Here is a 25,802-nt window from a genome sequence, read left to right as displayed (position 1 = left end):
AAGTTTTATATTATGAAACAGAGGAAGTAGATGCGTAGGCCAAGTGCAGTACAATTTACTCAATATATACTAATTCCATTTTTTAGTACAGTTGACTTTTAAAATAACGTTTAATCATATCTTAGTTGAAAAAATAGTGTTAATTGCGAACATAAGTCACACTTAAAGTTTATTTAATTGTAAAACATGTCACAATAAAATAAATAATATTTATATACTTTTTAAAACAGGACGAATGGTAAAAAATACAGCCCCATCATTAACGTGTCTTACATGTTCCGATGCATCATCTACTTTAAAAAAAACAAGAGTATAATCTATCACCACTCGACCCGTCGACGAAACACGACAGTGACAGTAACAGAGCACATTTGTAATAGCACGGATCAATTTAACCCTAATAAAATAGGAGACACGCATCACTCTAATTATTATCAACGCAAGGAGCTAGGAATGAATTATTAAATTAAACAATCGTTCATACATATATATATTAAAAGGGAACATATTTATTTAAATGTGTATGAATACGTGCTAACTTTGATAAAGTAACTACTAGCTAGCAGCTAATTGTTATTTTCAAATAGTTCCATCCAGCACGGTGTGTATAGAAATGACTGCGCTATACCGGGTAAATGGAATAAGATGCCCAACTCTTGAACCTTTGAGGTATTCAAATGATAGGATATCACTCTTGATGATGAGACCCAAAAGAAGGCAATCTCTTTGTAAGGATGAAACCCTATAAAATAAATATTATTAAGATGGTGTGCTTCCGCCTTATCTTTGGTTTCAAGGATGATACCATTTTCAAAGTCCCATTCAAGTTCCTCCTCCTCCTCCTGTGCCCTTCGTATTGCTTCTTCGGTCACATAGTTTAGGATCCATGGTCTGCTGAAACTATTGTCAGTGTTAAGAGGAAAATTATCCATAATTGCTTCAAGGCTGATGTTAGCCTTCAACGCCCACTCAACCTGACCACCACATGATGAAGATTTATTGAGCAACCAAACTTGAAATTGGGGGAAATTATTATCTTCATAAGCAACACAAAGTAGACTCCTTTCTCTGATTTTCCCAACTGAAGGACGCCGTTGCCATCATCAATTTTGCTCTCTACTGGCGATTTGATCATTTGGTACTTATCATTTGACAGGGTTATTCTGCAAATTGAGGTTGAGCCATTAACAAGAAAGCATGTTAGTAAAATCATGCATACAAGGAGCGAGTATTTCTTTTTCAGTTTTATATTTCTCAGTAAAATCATGCATACAAGGAGCGAGTATTTCTTTTTCAGTTTTATATTTCTGGCTTGGAGACTGGCTCTCTGTGCTAGGTAGCAAGCTGTGAAGGTGTCCATAATTACAGGACCCACCAGCAACATCAGTTTGTTTCATGAACCAACTATATTTTGTCCTAAATGATTTTTTTTAACATTTATTATGTTCACAAACCCTTCTATCATTGAAGTTCTAAGTGTTTTTACTAGTACCATTAAAAAAGCTCACAGATTTATTCACTTACCTCATAAGAGAATTGTTCTTGCATTGCACATAAATTTCTCCCTTCAAATATAAGGCACGGCGTTGGAATTGCTGGGGATGAAATTGTAGGTCGGCAATGGTCTCATTGGCAGGCTCCACTCCTTGTTGGCGGACAAATGACCTCTCCTCCCACCTCCATTTCCTCGACGAGAAGACGTGTGTTGTGCACCGCGATGACAACGGCCATTCTAATGACTCCTGATCAACGCTGCTGTTGCTGTCGGGGTCCAAATTATCGCTGCTTCTATAGAAGATGTTTTCGGGAACCAAAGGGACACAAAACACCTCAAAGTGGTGCGGCGATACCATGGGATCATACGAGGCAGAAGCCCGTGCGCAAGCCCAGCGTGACGCATGGCGACATCGGGAAGGTAGGCAGGTGCATCCATTGGCGAGTGGCAGGGTTGGCGAGCCGCTCGAAGAACAGGAGCAGGCCATTGCAGTGATCCATGATCTGTAGATCTTCGTCATTGAAGGTGTCGAGGAAGTCGAGGCGGCCACCGATCCGGCGTGCCGTAGAGCGTGACGAGAAGAAGTAGGGGTGAGACGTGAGGATCTGGCCCTTGAAGAAGAAAGCGTCGAGGCGGAGAGGGAGGAGGTCAGCACGAAGGAGGCGTCGGTTGTCGATGAGGGCACGCCAGTCCTTGCGGACACAGCGTGACACGGCGAGGCTGCACGGTGGGAGGCGGCCAAGGACGTTGGCCAGCAAGTCCTCAGGTAGTGCCGCCTCCATATTGTTCATTGATCAATCCGGTCTCTGATTGGAAGCAATGGCAGCGCAAGATGGATATATCTGTGTGTTAACATAAAGATATCAATAAGCAGAGCACAAATAAGCTGAAGCAGAGCAAAAGGTTTTACATATACTAAACCAATATGTAGAACGTTACATGCTAATTTAACCAATAATATACAGATAACTCTATACACCCTCCCATCTTAGTTATGGGCCCATCCTTTAGTTCTTAATAGACAAAACATTGTACTGCTACAGTACAAAGTTATCAACCCCAAAGTGCCTGAGTTCACAATCTGTGTTCGTTTGTGCCTCTCCCTAACCTCTCTCATTTTCCGCGCGCACGCTTTTCAAATTGCAAAACGGAGTGTTTTTTGCAAAAAGTTTATATATGAAAGTTGCTTAAAAAATATAATTAATTGCCTCTCCCTAACCTCTCTCGTTTTCCGCGCGCACGCTTTTCAAATTGCAAAACGTAGTGTTTTTTGCAAAAAGTTTATATATGAAAGTTGCTTAAAAAATATAATTAATCTATTTTTTTAAAAAAAGTTAATACTTAATTAATCACGCGCTAATGGACTGCTCTTTGGTATAGGCAGCAACACTCAAGTAAATAGCCAGGAGATTAATCGACAGCCTGGAGCGAGCAGAAAAGAGTTTGAAAAATTTAACAATTTTACATATACAAATTACCAACAAAATTAAGGATCAGCACATGGTGCTATATATGAGAAATTAACAATCTCTACCTACAGGTAGCACAAGTGTAGAACAGGCGGACTATCAAGAGAAAAGATGCAACCAATTAATTGTCTAAAACTGATCTGACGCTACTACTCATAAATCTTCTGGTCGCCCAACCCCACAACCCATCCGATCGAACCCATTACGCAAAACCTAATCAATCGCATTGCAAGCAACCAACCACCACGCGCTAGGGTAACACACAAACCTAGTTTACGCGAACATCAGCATGTTTACCTAAAAAAAATCCCCATCGGAGCACGCGCAGGCCCAGGCCGCCCCCAAACATCAAGAAATTTACTGAAGAAAAGAAAATCCCCATTGGAGCCAATGAGAACGCGCATGCAACCTTAGAACAGGAGGACAAACGGAATTTTATCTCACCTCGAGGCTGTAATAGATGGATCGCGCGCGCGGGGAGGAAGACGAACCGGGTCGACGATTCGAGGACGGCGGCGGCGATTCGCTTCAGCGGCAGCGGCAGGTGATGAGGGGATTGAGCGGAGGGCCTCTGCTTATATTACGGGGACTCGACTAGTTCGTGGGCCGTGGCCGCCTTATCAGGCTAAAACCGGAATAAGTTCACTTTATGACCCTCAAATCGAAATCTAAGGGGTTGTTTAGGTGGTCCCTCTCACAAAAAAAAAAAAGTCCCTCCATAGGCCCTAAACTACAAAACCGGATATTTCGACCCCCCCAAACTCCTAAAACCGGTGCAATTTGACTCCCTCGACAGTTTTAGGGGTGGTTTTGCTGACGTGGTGCTACGTGGCGATATTGACCGAGTCTTCGTTCCACGTGGCATTGACGTGGCACCTACGTGGCGGTAGAATTAAAAAATATATGTGGGACCCATTAGTCATTCGCACAAAAAGAAATATGGGCCTACTGACATGTGGGGCAACATGTCAGTCATCCTTCTTCCTCCTCCCTCTCTCCCCTTCTTCCCTTCGGCCGGTGGCGCACGGTGGCATGCAAGAGTTGGGGCTCACAGTTGGCGTTGACAGAGTTGAGGCCCGCTGGGGAGGCGCCACGGGGGAGGAGCGCGGCGGAGGCCTTGTCGAAGAGGAGCGCGCGGACGCGGAGCTGGAGGAGCAGGAGCGGGTGAGGGGGCAGGGGCGCGGAGCCACAGCCGGAGGAGGAGAAGAGGAAGGCTTCCCAAGTGGATGGGGACTGGAGACGCGTGGGCGGTGTCCCCGAGGTCGTACCCCCTCCCGTCCTCGCCCAGCAGCAGCTGCGCCACCGCCATCGGCGTGAGGGATGGGGCCGGGGGCGGATACCGGAGGCTCGACTGGCCTCCTTCGCCGCCTCCTCGCGCTCCACCGTGGCCTTCTCCGCTCGGCTTCCTTCGCCGCCTCCTCACTCGACCTCCTCGCTCGGCCTTCTCACGCCGCCTCCTCGTGCTCCGCCACGGCGTGCCGCTCCCCTCACTTGCGCGCCGCCGCCGCTCCGGGACTTACTTGCACGCCGCCGTCGCTCGCTCTCGCCGCCTGCTGTCGGCCGAAACTTGCTTGTCGCCGCGTGCCACCGGCCAAAGGGAAGAAGGGGAGAGAAAGAGAGAGAAAGGAGAGAGGGAGGAGGAAGGAGGACTGACATGTGGGACCCACATGTCTGTGGGCCCACATTTCTTTTCGTGTGAATGACTAATGGGTCCCACGCATATTTTTAATTTCTACCGCCACGTAGGTGCCACATCAACGCTACGTGGAATGAAGACTTGGTCAATATCGCCACGTAGGCACCACGTGGTGCCACGTCAGCAAAGCCACCCTCAAAACCGCCGAGGGAGTCAAATTGCACCAGTTTTAGGAGTTTGAGGGTCGAGATATCTGGTTTTGTAGTTTAGGGTCACGGATTAGATTTCGATCACATTTGAGGGTCATAAAGTGAACTTATTCCGGCTAAAACCCCTCCGTTCTTTTTTTTTCCGAGGAAAGTTCGTTTAGCCTCCCTTAACTAGGGCGACTTTGATTTTTTGATTACATTGTAGACACACATGTCACACACCTGCGAATGCGCCCCTACACACGCTCAAAGAAATGAAAAATCAATGGCAGATCTATGATCTCACTAAATTGTTGTTTAAAAGCCCTGCGTGTGCATAGTATTTTGTCACGCCTTAATCTGGCATCACCATACAACGACACCTTATAGGAGCATGTCGTAGGAAAAATGACGGGAACCACCTCCTACGAGACTGCGATATCGGCACTAGTCCCATAACATAGCGTTGGTACTCACATTGACAATTATGAATCATTGCAATCTTTAAATTAAATAGATGACTTATTTAACTTGACTTAAGTTGCAACTCCCAAGAGAAGCCCGACAATGAAACCGGCGACGCGGAAACAACAACAACAGCATAGCCAATGGGAACCGATGAACTAACTTCCAATACCATAGGCAACTGCTAGGAACCAGAACAAAACCCTAATATTCACTTCACTTCACTTCAACTTCACTTCAAAGCTGGCAAACTATGTAGAGAGCAAGGGTGAGCACTTACATACTCAGCAAGCCAGGGGTACTTATGTCACTCTTGCAAGCTTCAAGGAAAGACTGTTTATTTTGAAAACGATTTTGTTTTCAATTTTTAAACAATCTAAGTGTGTGCTTTCTATAACCAAAGTGACACAAGTCTCAGCTCGGTCAGGGCTGAGAAGTGACAAATTTTATTTTCAAGTTTTCACAACTCCCAGAGTTGGCCTTAAAGCATGTTTTCCAAACCAAACCAATTTTCTCAACTCCCAGAGTTTTGTGATCCCCAAACGACCAATTACTTCCATGGACTCCCTATACTGCTATCTCCCATCTTATCCCGGGAATCTCTCTTTCTTTATTTACAAGATAGCCACGTGGGCCTAGAGCTTGTGGTCCACCCTATGCCGCATGGCCCGAAGACCTCTCCTTGGGTACCTGCATGACCCGCTGTTGTCACGGCTTATTTATGAAATTAGTTTTTGACATGTGTTATTTTTAAAATAAGTTTTATAAAATGGTCAATTCATCAAAATTTTGGGCTCATTGTCAGTGGTTTGAGGGATGGCTCTTTTTCGGTTGTGCTACTGGGCGAGCGATTGCCCGGGGCGATCAGGGCCGATCCCCCCCTCCTCCATGTGGGTTCCTTTTTTGGCACCGCATTACTTTCCTATTTCAGTAAATTTATGCACCTAAAGTTTGTATACCTCAAGTTTACACATCTAAAGTTTATACACCTAAAGTTTAGAGACACAAAGTTTATAAACCCAAAGTTTATATACCTGTTTCAAATTTGAATTTAAATTCAAATATTTTTTATATATAGTATTTTCTATACATAATTTTTTCCAACTTTGTTTTTTTTATTTTTTTTAAAATTTATGGTGTAGTAGGAAGAGAAGAAGGGAGAGAGTAGCGTATAGGGGGGATAGGGGGTGATCGCCTGGAGCGGTCACCCGCCCATTAGCCACCCCTGCTCTTTTTTGCTCTTTGGGATCTAATTTGTGATCTGAGAACCCCCGAAGGCCCCCATTGGTCATGTATGTTGCCTTGGTTGCCGCAATATAAATTCAGGAAAGTCATCTTTTCCATGTTCCCATCACATTTTGTACTTCCTACATCCATCCTATAATATAAGGCATGGTTAAACCCGATATGGTCTTCAAAACTAATCTTTGGACTATAATTTCTCATATAGTATAAAATTTGTAGGAAAAACTTATAACCATATGAAAGTAAATTTAAATTTCAATTCATTGATATTATTTTCGGTAAATAAAATTGAATTTATATTATACTAATTATTGATCATTTTAAAATTTGAATATTTAATTGTATGCACACATTATATTATAGTATGGATAGAGCGTAAAACAACAGTTTGTTAGCTGTTTGTCTGAATTTGTCAATGGACATACATGCAAGCTCAGCAGAATGAGAGAGAAGTACATTGCATCCCAACACATATTTGATCATACATTTGTGGTAACCTGATGACAACCGTTTCTTTAGTTTCAAATAATGCCCGTCACCGATGATTATTTTTCCATTTTCCATATGAAATGTTTATATTTAATTTATGTGGTATTTTTTATTTTCAATAAATGAGAACTTTAAATTTATTTTTAGGCTGATTTTTGTGTGTCAAATGCAAAAATCACAAACAATAAAATTGTACAACTCATCGAGATCTACAACTATTGTATCGGTCCTTTGTACAAATAAGTTCATTTGGACGATTCAAATTTTGAATTTTCAAAATTTGACAACTTCGAACAAAAATTGGGATTAATAAATGATTTCAAATGGAAAAGTCACCAGAACCAAAGTTGTAGAACTCATCGAGATGCAAAATTTTTATTTTGATTATTTTTCCATCTAACTCTATTTGAACAATTTGAAATTTGAAATTCAAGGTTTGAGAAATTCAAATAGAATTTTTTGTTAGTGAACGACTTCAACTGAAAAAGTCATCGACAACAAAGTTGTATAACTCATCAAGATCTATAACTTTTATTTTGGTTATTTTTCTATATAATATTTTTTGAATAGTTTGAATTTGAATTTGAAAATATGACAATTTCAAACAATATTTTCAAATACTAAATGATTTCAACTGAAAAAGTTATCAACAACAAAGTTGAATAACTCATCAAGATGTAAAACGGTCATTTCTTCATCTGACAAAGTGATAATAACATTGTTCACAAAATTGACATATCTCTTATCTGGTTTTATAAACCATAACACATATATGTAAAAACTGTGAACAATGTTACTAACACTTTATCGGATGAAGAAATGACAAAAATAAAAGTTTTAGATCTTGATGAGTTATACAATTTTGTTGTTGATGACTTTTTCAGTTGAAATCATTTATTATTTGAAAATATTATTTGAAGTTGTCATATTTTCAAATTCAAATTCAAACTATTCAAAAAATGTTATATAGAAAAATGACCAAACTAAAAGTTATAGATATTGATGAGATATACAATTTTGTTGTTGATGACTTTTTCAGTTGAAATCATTTAGTATTTGAAAATATTGTTTGAAGTTGTCATATTTTCAAATTCAAATTCAAACTGTTCAAAAAATGTTATATAGAAAAATGACCAAACTAAAAGTTGTAAATCTTGATAAGTTATACAACTTTGTTGTTGATAATTTTTCCATTTGAAATCATTTACTACCCGTAAAATTATTTTGACTCATAAAATGAATTATTATACTGCAATTAATTATTTTGCTATAGTTCAACTTACAAATATAAACATTTCATATGAAAAATGGAAAAATACTCATTGGTGACGGGCTTTAGTTAATGCCCGATAGAGATTAAGTCATCTCAATCGGGCATTAGTATATAGCCCGTCACTGATGAGTCATCTGTGACGGGCCTAGTTGTTATTTCAATCGGGCCTCAACTAGAGTCCGTTACGGATGACACTCATCTCAATCGGGCCTAAACTATAGCCCATCACAGAGGACCCTTATATGTGACGATCTATAGTTAATGCCCGTCACGGATGATGGTCATCTGTGACGAGCCCCAACTTGAGGCCCGTTTGAGATATGGAATGTTATCTCAATCGGGCCTAAACTACGGTCCCTCACTGATAGGTGTCATCCGTGACGGGCCTAAGTTTTATGCCCATCTAACATGTCTGTGCGACCATATCTTAATCGAGCACTTTTTCGGCCTGATTGAGATGACTTTCTTGTGACGGCCCGCTATTTCCAAGCTTGTTAGAGGCCACCACAGATGGAAGGATCTGTACTAGTGAAGTTGACTGGCAAGCTGTTTCTTTCGAAGATTTCTTATATTCATTACTCGGCGCTTTGGGTTTTATATTGAGTTTGATATTCGACATTTCAGGGCAGCGATGAGGTTGGATGGTTACCGTTATTAATTACCTATCATTTGGATTTTTATTTGAGACCCCATCCAACTAAATATTTCACGCTGTCATGTTTAGTATCTTATTCAGTATATAGCCCGAGTGGCCTGACACAGCGGGAGGTTAGTTTTGTCAATTTTTCAAATAGAAAATTATTTTTGTAAAACTTTTAATAAAAAATTAAAAATTAAAAAAAATCTATATTTATATTTGTTGTCGATTGACAACCGCTTTGACGTGGTTCACTCATCAGGTAGTTGGAAAGTAAAAACGATTGTATTAATTGGTAAAATTTTTTGGATCCCCCATTATATGGTCCTAGGGGGCTATTTACAGTCTTAATACAGGCTTACACCTTCTAGGGTTTAGGTTGTACAGGGGAATTTATATGGATACCCTTATGATAGGGACATTAGTGAGGGCACACAGTGTCCTTTACATTTATGGGCTCCAAATGGGCTAGCTAGGTCGGCCCAGCTATGTCGAAAGGCCTCCGTGGGCCGTGCGGCTTCTTCAGGCGAAGCCTTCACGCTTTGCCTAGGGGCTTCGCCATGGACTTCAGTCATGGCCTTCGCCCGCGACCGATATGCTTTGTTGAGCTTAGACTCAGTCATTTAATCTTCGCCATACAGTTCGCCATGTGGCTTCGCCCAGTCAAACCTCTTGGTCTTGACTTGATTCCTCACGGGTTGGATTGTTTGGGCAGATCTGGCCGAAGGCCCTCGTGTCATGCCTCAAACAATATTATAGGTGCCAATTTTATTAAAAAAATGATGCCTATTAAAAAAACTGACTTTAGAGCTGACTGAGCTGAACCACACCCCCTCTATCTCCCCCTTTCATTACCCCTCTCCCTCCCCCCTCTCTCTCTCTCTCTCTTTCCCTTATCCTCTCCGCCTCATCTCTCCTTCTCCCTCTACCCGCGAGCAACGGTACGGGTGGGCTAGGGAGCAGCGGCCGGCAAGCTGCTCCTCAGCATCGGCGGATCTCCTTCCGCGGGCGGCGACACCTGTTTACCCCTCACCTCCTCTCCCTCGCCATGGGGCCACGGGACGGCTCGACGGTGGCTGGCGGCGGCGCCCTCCTTTCTGACGGGAGGGGAGGCGATGGGCAAGGGCGGCTCCCTCCCCTACTGCACTGTTGACAGTAACATCCTGTGGAAATTGTAGTAACATAGAACATGTAGTAGTAATGGTATTTCTATAGTACTACAGAATGTGTAGAGCTAGATTTTAATAATCCCAATCTTATGGTAGTACCGTTGTAATACTATTGCTTTAGTTAGAGAGGTGCATGGCCGCAAGCTGACATAAAATGTGTCGACATGTGATACCCGTAGACCGGATGGGAGTATTGGGGTATGTTGGTACGAGGATATACACAATACGATATCAAGCAAACAAGAAGACAAAGATTATACTGGTTCAGACCCCTCGTAAGGTAATAGCCCTAATCCAGTTTATATGTGATTGATATGGAAAACCACATAGTAGAATGAGAATAGATGATCCCGATGTTACTGACGAGATCCTTGTCGAGATGATTCGACGAGATCTCCCAGCGAGTAGGCTTTGCATCCTCCGGCTTGAAGACTATGGTGGTAGTGTTGGCCATAAGATTCGGTGATCTGGACCCCTCACAGGGTATGCCTTTTTATACCGTGAATCACCTTGGTCTCCAAGTAGAACTAGGAGAAAACGATATAATATAAACCCAATTCTCTCCGAGTAGAATTCTGTTATTCACTTGCCCCCGTGAGGATAATTTTCATTATCTCCTGTTAATTTCCTTATCGTATATAGAAGTATACCATACATACGACGGTATGTCGTATCCGCATATTTCATTAGTCGTAGGATAGAAGGTATGCCTTATCCGTAACAATGACAAAGTGCTAAAAATACTTCACTTTGCACACACATGATACACAGTAGCAAACTAAATACAAGTGGATTATTTGAAATTCTAATCTTTAAACGATCATATATCTCATATCACATATTATATTTTTGAACCGTTTTCACCATATTGCTTTTAAAAAAAAGAGCTTTATAAAACTACATCCGTCATCACTATATTTTGACAACGTTATAATATTGTTACTGCGAGAAAGCAATCTTGTTACTATAGTATGATCGTCTTGGTACAACACAATTCCTGTGAGACGAGGACATCAAATAGGTAGACGTGGGGAAGCATACAAGCAGGTTTGACTGGGGTCTGACCGGCGGGAGGATGCTTTGACTGCCCTTTGATCGAGGTGGGAGGAAGGATTGGGCTCTAGGAAGGGTGGGGGAATTGCGGTTTGCCCATGAGAGAAGATGTAGAATACTTATTCTATGGGGGTATAAAATAGATTTGCTAATATGAAATTGCATGACTTGTAAAAGATAATCATGATATTGCTTTACACTTAGAGCCCTATTTAATCGTCTGTTTCTGTTAATCATTTAGGATTTTCGTGTGTTGTACGCTATTATTTTTCATTGCAACAGAATAACAAGACTGATCTCTTGTTTTGGAAATAAGGTATGTGCTGACTACTGACAACACCTCCGGCACTTTTAATTAAGTTCTTTCACTATACATTATCCAGAAGGATAGTACTACTTCCGTCCCAAAATAAGTTTATCTAGGGTCTTATCTTTTCGCTTATGCATAATTATTAGCCAAAATTTAAATTTTAGCCCTTAAATTTAAAGCTGATTTTAGAGGGTTTTTTCATCATTATTTTTCTGTATTTGTTTTCATATCACTAAGAACACGTATATAAACGTTTTATTCACAAATTACTTGTTTTGCAAATATGCCATTTGACTTTTCGTACTGGATATGACATAACAAGACATAGGAAAGTTTAACTTATTATGGGACATGGGACAGAGGAAGTAATAAATATATCACGTTCTATTCTGATTAATCAATGTAGTATCTCAAAAAGTTTTTCAAAAAGTAATAAATATATCAAGTTTTTTTTAGTCCAATACAGAAAGAATTTTAATTTTCCTTTTGAACTCAACTGTCTGCTGATAATTCGCTGCAGTCAGATGAAGAGTATGTTCAAAACAGGCGAAAAGCTTGCAGCCATTGAATGATCCATTGTGTGGATACTTTGCAGATCGTATAAAATTGTTTAAAAATTTCATAGAGATTTTTTTCCGTCGCAACTCACAGGCGCCCAGCTAGTATAGTAGTATAAAAGTTCAATCTCTCTATCTCTCTCTCTCTCCTTTTATCCTTGCTCGCATGCACTGAAACGTATCGGTAGAGGAAAAACATAAAAAATAAACAAGGTAGTATAGTTTGCTTGGTCGGGATGCGTTTCGGTAATTTACATTTAATCAACAAGGAAAAGTTAGGCCTTTTTTCATAAATTATAATTGACGTTGTGGTTTACGTTCAAGAAATAAACTATTTTGAATATGTTATACCTTGCATGTCTACAGAAGAATATATTTTCTTAAAGGGCGTCGACCGTGAAAATTAAACCCTAATTGTTTATTTTTATTTAAGTTTTTTTCCGTTGCAACGCACAGGTATTTTCTGCTAGTCTATTAAAAAAATCAACAAAGGGAGAATGTTACACATTCTAATCATTGGAGAGAAAAAGATTGAGAACTTTATTATGAACCGTACTCATCACATTTTAATATATATATAACACGCACTTATATAATAAAGGAACACATAGATGGTAGAGATTCCTAGCGTGTGCACTAATGTGCACAAAATCTACTATTTTCTATCTATATTGAAATTATACATACATTAAACTAAAAAAAACTAGGAGTACCTTGAAGCTGGGCGAATCAGCAAATCAACTAGCTTCACAGCATCCTGTGACGTTTTGACATTAATGTATTCAAAGTCTTCACCAAGGTCGCTGTCTGGACGTGGCCACCAATTATTTCCACTTTGCTTCCACCACACTAGGGCCTTAGAGAGCCGTCCCCAATAAACCACGTATTTCACATGGTCCGGCTTCATGAAGGTCTCGCTCTCCCAATTTGTACTGAACGTATTCCTGATGAAAGGGAACCGCAGGGCTTCAGATATCATGATCGCAAACTTGGCAATCGGCAGTTTGAGTTGTGCTTCGGCCATGGCGCTGTTGTAGTTTGCAAGTGTTCTGACGGCTTGTACGGCGGACTCCCTTCCCAGAGGAACTGTGTGGAGATTCTGGAAACTACCAACCAGGTCGCCATAGCTATGTTCAATCGTTAGCTTCGTGAGTGGTTCTGGTAAACCTCCAAAATCTTTCATGACGTGCCAATGGCCGGTGCGATTAGCGAAACCAAGAATGTATAGATCGTCATCGGCAATTGCTAATGTCGTCCTCATCATCTCTACATGTGATCCGGCGTCCCTGGGGGCGACGACATCCACCATGACCCATCTCCATGGCACGCTGATGAACGCGGGACGCCTCCTCCCGAGAACGTTTCTCCCCATCACATCGGTTGGGTCGTACGGTCACTACTACAAAAATCGTTTTTCTGTACGAGGGGGTTGGTGTACGAGGGGGTCGGTAGGTTCCATGCGGGCCGCTTGTGGCGGCACCTGCAAAAACCGCCCCCCCGGGGGCGGGTTGATTAGCCGCATGCGAAGATCCATTATCGCATGCGGTTGGTTAAGACAGCCGCATGAGATAATAGGTCTATTTTCGCATGCGACCGTCTTAAGGGGCCGCATGTATTAGGGCATGCGGCTCCTTAAGACGGCCGCATGCGAAAATAGGCCCATTATCGCATGCGGCTGTCCTAAGCAGCCGCATGCGATAATGGATCTTCGCATGCGGCTGGCTTAAGGGACCGCATGCGATGATCGGCCATATATGCTCCTCCAGGCCCGAGCTTGACCATTTGAAAACGAAGCTTTCTTTCTCCTAAAGCAAGCACCAATTAGGGGGGAGGTTTTCAACTCGAAATTTTTACTTGAACTCTATACGAAAGGTGAAGAACTCTCTATCCTGCTTCATTTGGCTCCATTTTTGTTATATTTCGTTGGTGGAAAGTGGAGTTTTTTTAATATTTTGACAAGGTTTGTTCTAACTATTTTTTGCAAAATCTAGCTTCAAAATATATGTTTTGATGGGCAAATTTTGCATGTAATCAATTGTACGTTACATGTATTGTTGTATTTTTTTTGGGAGACAAATGCATTTAAACTTTTGTATGAAATACCTGCGGTCTATTTTTTTATCTGTAACTTTTTTGCCTTTATATAATTAGATGGATCGGTCGTCATGGATGTATGAGATACGGAGAACGCAGCCGATATTTATTAAGGAAGCATCTAAATTTATTGATCAGGCTAAGGAGCATGCTTTGAGGGAGAATATGACAAAGATCTTTTGTCCGTGCCGTCATTGCAAGAATCAGAAATTGTTGGTAGATCCTGGTGAAATATTGGGTCACATAATGGAGTACGGATTCACCGCCAACTACAAGGTTTGGACCTATCACGGGGAATTCGCCAATCCGGAAGATGACGATGAAGAGTTAAGTTTCGAGATGAATGAGGCAGAGAATTTTATAATCGAAGACATGTCGCGTGAAAGAATGGTTGTCGATGTTTCCACCGATAGTGATGATTTCGATGGTGGTTTTGATTTAGAGGATATGCTACGCCATGTTGAACCAGAGGTGCTAGCGGGCAGGTCACGAGGATTGGAGAATTGGCAAGCATTAGAGAAGGCATCGAAGGATCTTCTTTACGATGAAACGAAGGGATGTGATAAGGATTTCACAGTCTTGCGTTCAGTGCTTGAACTTCTGAGATTGAAGGCTAAACATGGATGGTCGGACACAAGTTTTAATGATCTGATGAGTTTGTTGCGTGTGTTGCTTCCTAAGCCTAACTTTGTACCATCGAACACGTATCAAGCGAAGAAACTCATATGTCCTTTATCTCTTGGTGTAGAAAAGATTCATGCTTGTAAGAATCACTGCATATTATACCGTAAAGAATATGCGGAATTGGAATGTTGCCCAACGTGTGGCACAAGTCGGTATAAAACGGGGAATGGGCCCGTAGATTCAGAGTGTACCGATCCAGATTCTGATAAGGGTAAGCGCGGGAAGATTCCTTCAATGGTGATGTGGTACCTACCAATTAAGGACCGCTTGAAGCGTCTGTACTCAAACCCGACTGATGCTGAGTTGATGAGATGGCATCAAGAGAGCCGGAAAATAGATGGTATGATTCGACATCCCGCCGACGCTCGCCAGTGGAAGACATTTGATGCAAAACACCCAGAATTTGCTAAGGATCCTAGGAATGTAAGGTTTGCGTTGAGCACTGATGGAATGAACCCGTTTGGTGACTTAAGCAGCTCGCACAGCACATGGCCAGTCCTTCTCACAATGTATAATCTTCCAACATGGATATGTCAGAAACGAAAGTACATTCTACTCACTATCCTCATACAAGGTCCAAACCAACCTGGAATCGACATAGATGTTTTCCTTGAGCCTTTGATGGAGGACATGGAGGAGCTTTGGAAAGAGGGGTTACGACTATGGGATGAGTTTAAGCGGGAGCACTTCAATCTACGTGCGATCATATTCGTTACCATCAATGACCTACCTGCAAACTTTTCATTATCTGGGCAGATTAAAGGGAAGACTGGATGTCTGATATGTCTGGAGAAAACTTCATACAAATACCTGACGTCGTCTTTGAAGACAGTGTACATGCGACATCGACGGTTCCTACCACAAAGACATAGGTACCGTAAGATGGCTAGATTGTTCGATAATACAGTGGAGAATGACACTGCCCCAGTAGCAAGAGGTGGTACATACGTGTATGAGATAACAAAGAAGATTAAGGTTGTATATGGAAAGGGAAAGAAGAAGACAGTAAAGAGGAAGAAAGCTGATGGTGACAACGATACTGCGTCGCCTTTCAAGAAGCACTCAATTTTCTTTAAATACTTAGATTACTGGAAGGACCTAGAGATTCGACATGCAATTGATGTTATGCACCTCGAGAAGAACGTGTTTGATAGCACCGTTGGCACATTGCTGGACATCCCGAGTAAAACGAAGGATGGATTGAAGTCACGTAACGACCTTGTAGATTTGTCCATACGGCATGACCTTCACCTAGTAGTGCTGCCAAATGGGAAGACCGAGATTCCTCCTGCTTGTTACTCGTTGACACTTGATGAGAAAAAAGCCTTCTGTAAATGTTTACAAGGGGTTAGAGTGCCTACTGGTTTCGCATCGAACATCAGGAAGCTAGTATCAATGAAGGATTTGTCCATTTCGGGATACAATGCGCATGACTGTCATAGGTTGCTAACGGTGTTCCTACCAATTGCTATAAGGGCAGTCAAACCAGTCCATACAAAGGTGGTTATAACAAAGTTGTGCTACTTTTTCAATCGAATTTCGCAGAAAGTATTTGATCCTTTGGAATTAGGTCCGCTTCAGACATTTGCCGTCGAGACTGTATGCCAGCTTGAGATGTATTTCCCACCATCATTTTTAGATATGATGGAGCATTTGATCGTTCACATCGTCCCTCAGATTATTGAACTTGGTCCATTATACTTACATCAGATGTGGGCCTATGAGCGTTACATGTCGATCCTCAAAGGCTATGTACGCAATCGCGCTCACCCGGAAGGATCAATGATAGAGGGATACACAACTGAAGAGGCAGTCGAGTGTTGTATGGACTACATAAAGGATGCTAATGCCATTGGCATTCCTGTTCATCGACATGAAGGTAGATTGTCTGGAAGGGGTACTGTTGGTAGGAAGCAGTTCTTCGATAATGATTACAAAAAGGTGTCCGCGGCACACAACAGCGTTCTTCAACAGCTCGCTATCGTTGAGCCATTCATTGAGCGACACCTAGAAGAAATCAAAGCCTGCTTCCCAGGGCGGTCCAATGATTGGATATCAAGAGAGCACAAGCGTCGCTTTCCTCTGTGGTTGAAAGATCTAAACCTGCCAGTTGGTGATTCTGTGGAGGAACTTACTTTACAAAGATTGGCATGTGGGCCTTCAAGTATTGTCAATTCATGGCAAGGTTACGACATCAATGGATTTACCTTGAGTACGACTACGAAGGACATGAAAAGCACCACACAAAACAGTGGGATCCGTGTCGAAGCGATTGACACGAGTGGAGAAAAGAGGTCGTATTATGGGACCATTCAAGAAATATGGGAACTGGACTATGGCCTAAACATCCAGATCCCTGTGCTCCGTTGTGAATGGGTTAAAGACACAATAGGGGTTTCCGTTGATGACTACGGGCTAACGATAGTCGATCACAGTAAAACAGGCCACAAGGATGATCCATGGGTTTTAGCAGAGCGTGTGGCTCAAGTGTTTTATGTGAAGGACCCTTCAGATGAAAGAAAAACTATTGTCATATCCGGAAAGCAACAGATCGTCGGCATCGACAACATCGAAGACCCCAATGATTACAACCAGTTCGATGATGTACCATTGTTTACTGATCTTCCTATGCGAATTAAGAAGGTTGAGAGAACAATCGATGAAGCAAATATGTCGTACGTTCGAGCAGATGGTGTTGCCAAGGTTATTAAGTCATAGTTATTTCGTAACCTTTAGTTCTCATTGTATTCCAAATGTACGTGCATGAATTTAGGTCCCCCTTATGTTGTAATCATTAGCAAATGTACGTGCATGAATTTAGGTCCCCCTTATGTTGTAATCATTAGCATGTAACATTTGATTACGAGTTTTGAGCAATTTTCATGAGTTTTCTTAGTGCCAAAAACATTTGGAATGTATAATTGTGGCGAAATATTGGGAAAAAAATATATATGGACAGTTTACTTAGAGAAAAAAAAATATGAGTTTTTTTGGTAAAAAGATCTTTCTATGCGGCTGGCTTAACAGCCCGCATGGAAAGATCTTTTTCGCATGCGGCCGGCTTAACAGCCCGCATGGAAAGATCTTTTTCGCATGCGGCCGGCTTAACAGCCCGCATGGAAAGATCTTTTTCGCATGCGGCCGGCTTATGTCGACCGCATGGAAAGATATTTTTCCATGCGGTCCCTTAAGCCGCCCGCATGCGATGATCTGCGCCTATATATAGGGAGCGCGGGGAGCCAAAATTTTCTAAGTCCCGGCTCCCGCGAAACCCTAGCCGCCAGGCTGCCAAAATTTCCCAAGTCGCCGTCGCCGTCGTCCCCGCCACCGCCGGCTCCTCCCCAAAGTCGCCCCGCCCCACGCCGCCGCCGTCAGGACCTCTCCCCCCTCGCCGTTGCCGTCGCCGCCGCCAGGACCTCTCCCCCCTCGCCGTTGCCGTCGCCGCCGCCAGGTCGCCGTCGCCACCGCACGGAACTCTCCCCCCTCGCCGTTGCCATCGCCGCCGCCAGGTCGTCCCCGCCGCCAAGTCGTCCCCGCTACCGCCGGCTCCTCCCCGAAGTCGCCCCGCCCCTCGCCGTCGCCGACGCCACTGCCAGGACCTCTCCCCCCTCGCCGTCGCCGTCGCCGCCGCACGGACCTCTCCCCCCTCGCCGTTGCCATCGCCGCCGCCAGGTCGTCGCCGCCGCCAGGTCGTCCCCGCCGTCGCTCGGTAACATTTACTTTTAAAAAAAGAAATGTGAAATGTGCAATTGTGGATTGTGGATTGTTTAATTGTGCATCGTGGATTGTGATATGTGCAATTGTGGATTGTTTAATTTTGAGAAGGTTTAATTGTGGATTGTTAAATGGAGATTTATGTTTAAATTGGGACTTATGTTTAAATTGGGACTTATGTTAAATTGGGATTTATGTATAATTGGGACCTTTGTTAAATTGAGATTTATGTATAATTGGGACTTTTGTTAAATTGGCACCTATGTTAAATTGTGACTTATGTTTAAGTTGAGACTTATGTTATATTGGGATTTATGTATAATTGGGATTTTTGTTAAACTGAGATTTATGTATAATTGAGACTTATGTTAAATTGGCACCTATGTCAAATGGAGATTTCTGTTTAATTGTGACTTATGCTAAATTGGGACCTATGTTAAATTGGGACTTATGTGAAATTAAGTTATTGGGACTTATGTGAAAATAAGTTAAATTGTGACCTATGTTAATTTGAGATTTATGTATAATTGGGACTTATGTTAAATTGAGATTTATGTATAATTGGGACTTATGTTAAATTGGGACTTATGTCAAATTGAGACTTATGTGAAATTGCGTTAAATTGGGACTTACGTAAAATTGGGACTTATGTCAAATTTTTTTACGTCAAGTTGGAAGATGTCGAACGAAAAGGTTCCATCGAACACACCAATAGCGCCTCAAGAAGGTAACGCTCCTCAAAATTCCGGTAGCAATAAGCAGCCAGACGCTTCTAGTGAAGAAACGTGGCGCACACCAAGTGACCCGTTTCCAATGGAAATAACACAAGTCGCCCCCCGCGATGATGATCCGGACTACATACCTATCGAACAGGCCGTAAGTGTTGAAAATCGTTAGCCATGTATTATTCCCTAACTATGATGTGACATGAACCTAATGGTGTATAGAGTTACCTATTCTGTGCAGATGGTAGTCCGACGCCGCTCGAAACGTAAAGCCGGGAGGAACAGGACAGAGCAAGAAGTTGAGATGGACACCGCTACGTCTGCACCTGAACGTACGGAGACATCTACAAGTGCAGGCGGGAGTGGGAAAAAAAGACGTGGTGAGAGAAGCAAGAATAAATTACCCAAGGAAACTTACAACGTGATTGCTCTCGATCAGGATGGGAAGCCCATCGAGCCACCGATAGTGCGGTCCAAGTTCAGCAACGCCTGTGGCACTCTAGTCAGGACGCGTTGTCCCATTAATGTCAAGTTGTGGGAAACAGTGGACGACAACATCAAGACACTTCTCTGGAATGAGTTGCAGAAGTATTTTGTGTTCCCTCCTGGATCAGAGGTCAGGGGGAGAGATTACGCACTTAAAAAGATGGGAGATCGATGGCGACAGTGGAAGTCCGATCTAAATCGGGATTATGTTCAGAAGAATCTCCCACCGTTTACGGATTATGGACATATATCGCAGGCTGACTGGGACACGTTTGTTGCGGATCGTACAACAGCTGAAGCATTGGCTTTGAGGAAAAAAATGTCCGAGCTCGCGAAGAAGAACAGATATCCCCATAGATTGGGGTCGAGCGGATACGCTGGTCACGTCGATCAATGGCGGGAGATCGAGCAAAGATTTGCCGCGGCCGGTAAGCCCCTGCTGGTAGACCCCATGGTTGAACGTAGCAAGAACTGGGTTTGGGCGCGCAGCACAGGTCAAGTCTCGGATGAGGGAGACATACTATTCGAGACTCCAGACATAGAAGAAGTGACTACTAATTTGCAGCAGATAGTCGAGAAAGAAAGATCAGGACAGTTCGTCCCACGGAGGGAGCGAGATCAGCTTACTGCGGCGTTGGGGACGGCTGAACACTCTGGACGTGTAAGGGGTTTGTCCTCAAAGACAAATTGGAAGGTCGGGTTTCCACAAGACGCACCAAGTTATAAGAAGAGAGACAAATACAAAGAACAACTATCGGACAAGATCTATGCGCAAGTGAAGGAACACTTCTACTCGTTGGCAGCTGAAAACCCGACAGCATTTCCAAGGTTATTCCCTGATAGCCAGCAACCCACACAATCCGCACAGCAAACAACTAATGTACCCAGCAGTGTAGGCTCAATGCAGACAAGTACCTTCCCTGTGGATAGTATAACTGGACCAACTCCGTGCAGTCTCGTCGTACCAATCGGCCGCGCTGGAAAGACTAAGGAGGTTGCAACGGGTTTAGCGATACCCGGACGTCAATTCCACAACACGGCAATCCCTGAGGATTACGCAAGGGTATAGGTCGCCAAGGTCCATAGCGACCACGTTTCCTTGGAACTAGACATACCTGCACCTGAGGGGATTGAACTTCTCGGTGATGCAGTGAATCAGTTTATCTTGTGGCACCGCAGAGACATAATCCTGAGCGCGGCCGTTCTTGCAGCAGGATCTTCAACCCCATCCTCATCGCAGGCAATGACTGCTGCCGCTCCTGCACCACCGTCGCCTCCTGAACCACCGTCACCTCGACATCCGCCGTCACCACCACCGCTTAGGTCACCGCCTCGCCAACCTACACCACCACCCTCCCCTTCTCAACAACCGCCTCTCCCGACCCCGCAACCAGTTCAAGCCTCTCCCACCTCCCCAACTAAACAGCATGCTCCCCCGGCTCCGCCCTCAGTTCAAACCTCTCCACCTACACCCCAATCTGCTCTGGTAGAACAAGTGCACATACCAGATGGTACTACATCCGAACCAAAGTCTAATACTTTGGAACCTCGTCGTATAATTCCAAAGTTGATATCGACATACGACCCAAAGGAGATTGACAAGGATAAGGAGAAGTTCATGTTTTCAGCTTTCAGGAATTCTGAGAAGAGAAAAGAACTTGCTCACGTCTTGTCAGACTCCCAGAAGTCAGTACTAGCGGCCCAAGATGAAGTGCAATCCTGGTTATCTGCCGATGTGCCTGAAACTTATGAGTATGACAAGCCATTCTTGCCAACTTATCTTATGAACAAGCTACCATGGGAAATGAGGGTAATGCACGAATGGTATATGAAGGCATCTAGGAAAGGTCTCGGTTTCATAAGCGTCGCCGTCCCGGAAGGCGCTTTCATGAGTGGTCCTAATGGGATATTTTTTATCTCTTTCCAAGACCTTTACGCCCTCTACAAGCTAGATAAAATGGACGTTAATCTCGTTGCGGCTTTCTGTCTGTAAGTCTGAACTCTTTATTACATGTTGCACGTTTCATTCGAAACAAATAAACCAAATCTCATTTCTTCTTTATTCATTGTACAGTATGCAATTCCACGAAGCTGATAGAACTGGAGCAAAGGTTGGATACGTCGATCCAACAAGAATATGCAAAACACAACACACCGTAGAGCTGAGACAGGACTGCGAGCAATTGGTTGGCAAGACCCCGGAAGAAAAGGAAGAATATGTGAAGACATTGCACAAGAGGAAGAAGCTAGAAGTAGCAACATACTTGGCAATAGCAATGTTGGCGCACGCCGACAAAGATGTCTTAATGGTCCCCTACCAGTTCACGTAAGCTCTATCTTCTTTTTGTTTAATTAATTTATCTTCTTCGGAATTTTCTGTCTCCAATAAGCCTATCTTATATGTAGAGACCACTACATATTATTCCTTGTATATCCGAAAGACCAATTGATCATATCATTGGACCCCGCACACTATGACAAGGAGACATTTATGGAATTCCTCACTATTTTGAATTTGTAAGTGATAAACATTTCATTACTATAAATTGTTTAGGTCGATCACCAGTCTTCTAACTACTAATAAAACAATTGTTTCCTTCAAACAGAGCACACAAGTACTACCGCAAAAGAGGTGGACCAGTACATATTCCATCCCAGAAGAAGTTATCCGTCAGGACTGGCTGGCCGGTACTATCAAATTTATACCAATACAACTAATTATCGAACAGTACATATATACTAAATATATCTACTGAGATCGGTCCCCATAATTATATCGCAGTGCTACAAACAACCACCAGGAACCAACTTGTGTGGTTATTACGTGTGCGAGATGCTCAGAGTAAATGGGAGGTACAAAACAACCAGTAACCGAGTAGGTCATCGAACTCTTCTCTACAAAGAAACCCATCTCGCACACACTTCTCACTGAGTACCGTTTTATTTTCCTTTCTGTGTGCAGATCCCCGAAATCCCATATATTGCACAACGATTCAACCACACTACTATCTTGAACGTGGCCGCTGACCTCTGCCGATTCATCCGTCGCGATGTCTGCAACGCAAGAGGTCTCTTCTACGACAACCAGAGTGAACTCGCAATGGACGACAAATTTAAACCTCTCAGAGAGTGGGAGAAAGAACATATGCAATAACATGTACACTACTTATACATATGATGAAAAAACTGTGCCACTTGTATTATATATTTGTATGTAAATTACGATTGAATTAATGGTTATGTATTACATGTTTGTTACTGCGGCACTTATCTTATCTTATATGCTTACTACTCCGAAATACGATAATAAATCCCTCAATAATTTAATATTAATTACGAATCACCAAAATGCTAGAATAAATATTATTTTAGCTATTCGGAAATTGAATTTCGCATGCGGTCTACTTAAGACGCCCGCATGCGAAAATAGATCTTCGCATGCGGTCTTCTTAGGTCGACCGCATGGGAAAATATATCTTCGCATGCGGCTTCTTATATGGACCGCATGCGAAGATCTATTTTCGCATGCGGCCGTCTTAAGTGACCGCATGCGAAGATCGATCTTCGCATGCGGCTGCGACGGCCGCATGCGCAAATGGTGATCTTTGCAGACCATTTCGCGCATGCGGGCCAGCCAACCGCATGTGAAGATCGATTCCGCCCGTATGCAAAAACGCTTTCTGTAGTAGTGGGTGGAGAACTAGTCCTGGCCGGCATCCCACGTGGTTCGCGGTAGAAGTCATGATGTGTCTGGGTCACAAGGTTGAAAGTAATCGGGAGAGACGGGACTTCACGTCGTGTCGCTGGTGGCTGGGCATGGGCGAGCTGCAGGGTCGCAAAAGCGGCGGCAACTAGGAAGATGGTCGTCAAAACGAACCGCTGAGGCCGCCGGCACGGAGAAATCGATCTTTTCTTCAATTTTTAGGTAGATGGATATGGAAATAGCTAAGCTGCTAATTTATTTTGGCGGATCGATCTTTAGCCGGGCGACTACACGTCTCATATATATATATATATATATATATATATATATATATATATATATATATATATATATATATATATATATATATATATATATATATATATATATATATATATATATATATATATATATAGTAAATTTGTTTGGTGCTCCATGGTGCCCGGGCACCATTGTTGAAATTGAGTATATACCCAATTCAAATGAGTATGAAACTTTTTCAATTACTTAGGTATTAACATTAACTACTTTACTAACTAGTTTAAAGCAAGTTTGAACTGAATTTGAACTTGTTTTTGTTAGATTTTGATTCTAGGTATATAGCATCCATACATATAATTAGTTAGGTATGTAATCATGGATTATGAAATAAAGTTAAATTTGAGTTGTTTTGTTGATAAGTATAGGTATGAATCAAATTATTATAACTAGGTATATACTCACAATTTGAAAATTTTGAAAAATTTGAGTGATTTTGTGCATTAGATACCATGGTGCCCGGGCACCATGGTGCCCCATATGGGTGTCCTATATATATATATATATATATATAGTAAATTTGTTTGGTGCTCCATGGTCCCCGGGCACCATTGTTGAAATTGAGTATATACCCAATTCAAATGAGCATGAAACTTTTTCAATTATTTAGGTATTAATATTAACTACTTTACTAACTAGTTGAAAGCAAGTTTGAACTGAATTTGAACTTGTTTTTGTTAGATTTTGATTCTAGGTATATAGCATACATACATATAATTAGTTAGGTATGTAATCATGGATTGTGAAATAAAGTTAAATTTGAGTTGTTTTGTTGATAGGTATAGGTATGAATCGAATTCTTATAACTAGGTATATACTCACAATTTGAAAATTTTGAAAAATTTGAGTGATTTTGTGCATTTGAAACCATGGTGCCCGGGCACCATGGTGCCCCATATGAGTGTCCTATATATATATATATATATATATATATATATATATATATATATATATATATATATATATATATATATATATATATATATATATATATATATATATATATATATATATATATATATATATATATATATATATATATATATATATATATATATATATATATATATACACACACACACACACACACACACACACACACACACACGAATACTGTATGACATGTCGATGGTCCTAAGATTACGGCCGGGGTTAACGTACGTACGCTTAGATGGTTGTCGCGTGTTCAGCACGGACAGCGAGCGCGCACCGCGCGATAAAGAGTCCCGAGAGCTAGCTAGCTCATGCGTACACAACCATGTTTCGCGGTTTTAAAATTAATCTGCTATAATTACTTATGGATATGGACTATGTTTGTTTTCTTGTATGTATATTGGGGATATTTGTTTTCTAGTTTGTATACCTATATGTATATTGGGGAGACTTCCGGGCACCTCACGAAACAAGACAATTCTATATATATCTTTATCCGATTCTTTCTCTAGGGACGATCTCATCTAATTAAACCGAATGTCGGATTTGCAATCAGTTTGAACAGCCGTGCTAACAGATAAATTGGTACAGATAATAGACTGATCGATATTCAATACAATATTTTGCCATCGCGTTCAGCATCGGTATTTGTTACAGATAAAAGAGTACTTTTCAGATGACTGAAAAAAGCACATATTTCAGTCAATTTTTGTGGCCCCATTTGTCATCAAGATTCGTGCAGAGATATGGACTTTTTGTTTTTGGATAATGGGAAATGGGGGTGGGATTGGGATTAGAAATGAATGAAGGGTTAGGATTAAATGGAAGAGGGAGAATGAATGGTTAAGGTTTAAAGATGTCTTTTACTGGGTAGGAAATCATTTCCATATCCCATTAGCTAAACACTGCCAAGAAGGGAAAAAAGTCCACTTTACATCCATCAACTATGGCCCGAGTTTCAACCGTGTCTCTCAACTGCAAAGCCAGGCATGGAGTGTCTCCAAACTTCCTTATCGAAACTAGAATTCGGCAATATTAAAAGGGATAGCGCAAAAGAAGGAAAATGGGTGGATTATGAGACATGGGTTGACATGTTCATGCCTTCTCGATTGAGAAGTAATACCCTACTCCTGTTTGCGGATTGAATCCGCCGTATATA

At 42.0% G+C, this 25,802-nt stretch overlaps 2 protein-coding genes across 2 annotated transcripts; both read right to left on the bottom strand.

Annotated features, from left to right (window-relative positions):
* Positions 1-427: 427 nt before the first annotated feature.
* On the bottom strand, positions 428-3,513 carry LOC4328303 (uncharacterized). Its single transcript, XM_015768692.3, has 4 exons — positions 3,409-3,513; positions 3,262-3,324; positions 1,525-2,337; positions 428-1,163 (listed from the first exon to the last, which is right to left on the bottom strand). Exons 3-4 carry the CDS (start codon positions 2,013-2,015, stop codon positions 959-961), a joined length of 696 nt encoding a protein of 231 aa, XP_015624178.1. The 5' UTR covers positions 2,016-2,337; positions 3,262-3,324; positions 3,409-3,513; the 3' UTR covers positions 428-958.
* Positions 3,514-12,689: 9,176 nt separating this feature from the next.
* Positions 12,690-13,358, bottom strand: LOC112937846 (60 kDa jasmonate-induced protein). The gene has a single exon (XM_026022840.1). The coding sequence runs from the start codon at positions 13,356-13,358 to the stop codon at positions 12,690-12,692; it is 669 nt and encodes a 222-aa protein (XP_025878625.1).
* Between the last annotated feature and the right edge of the window lie 12,444 nt (positions 13,359-25,802).

This window comes from Oryza sativa, chromosome 2 (genome assembly GCF_034140825.1).
Source record: "Oryza sativa Japonica Group chromosome 2, ASM3414082v1".
NCBI classification, from domain to species: domain Eukaryota; kingdom Viridiplantae; phylum Streptophyta; class Magnoliopsida; order Poales; family Poaceae; genus Oryza; species Oryza sativa.
This window is presented reverse-complemented; position numbering and strand designations above follow the sequence as displayed.

Bases quoted from the DNA above. Each gene is read 5' to 3' on its own strand.
- LOC4328303 (XM_015768692.3), bottom strand. From the start codon at position 2,015: ATGACGAAGATCTACAGATCATGGATCACTGCAATGGCCTGCTCCTGT. The intron at 1,164-1,524 runs GTAAGTGAATAA...CTCAATTTGCAG, and splicing joins AAGAACAATTCTCTTATGAG to AATAACCCTGTCAAATGATA.
- LOC112937846 (XM_026022840.1), bottom strand. From the start codon at position 13,358: ATGGGGAGAAACGTTCTCGGGAGGAGGCGTCCCGCGTTCATCAGCGTG.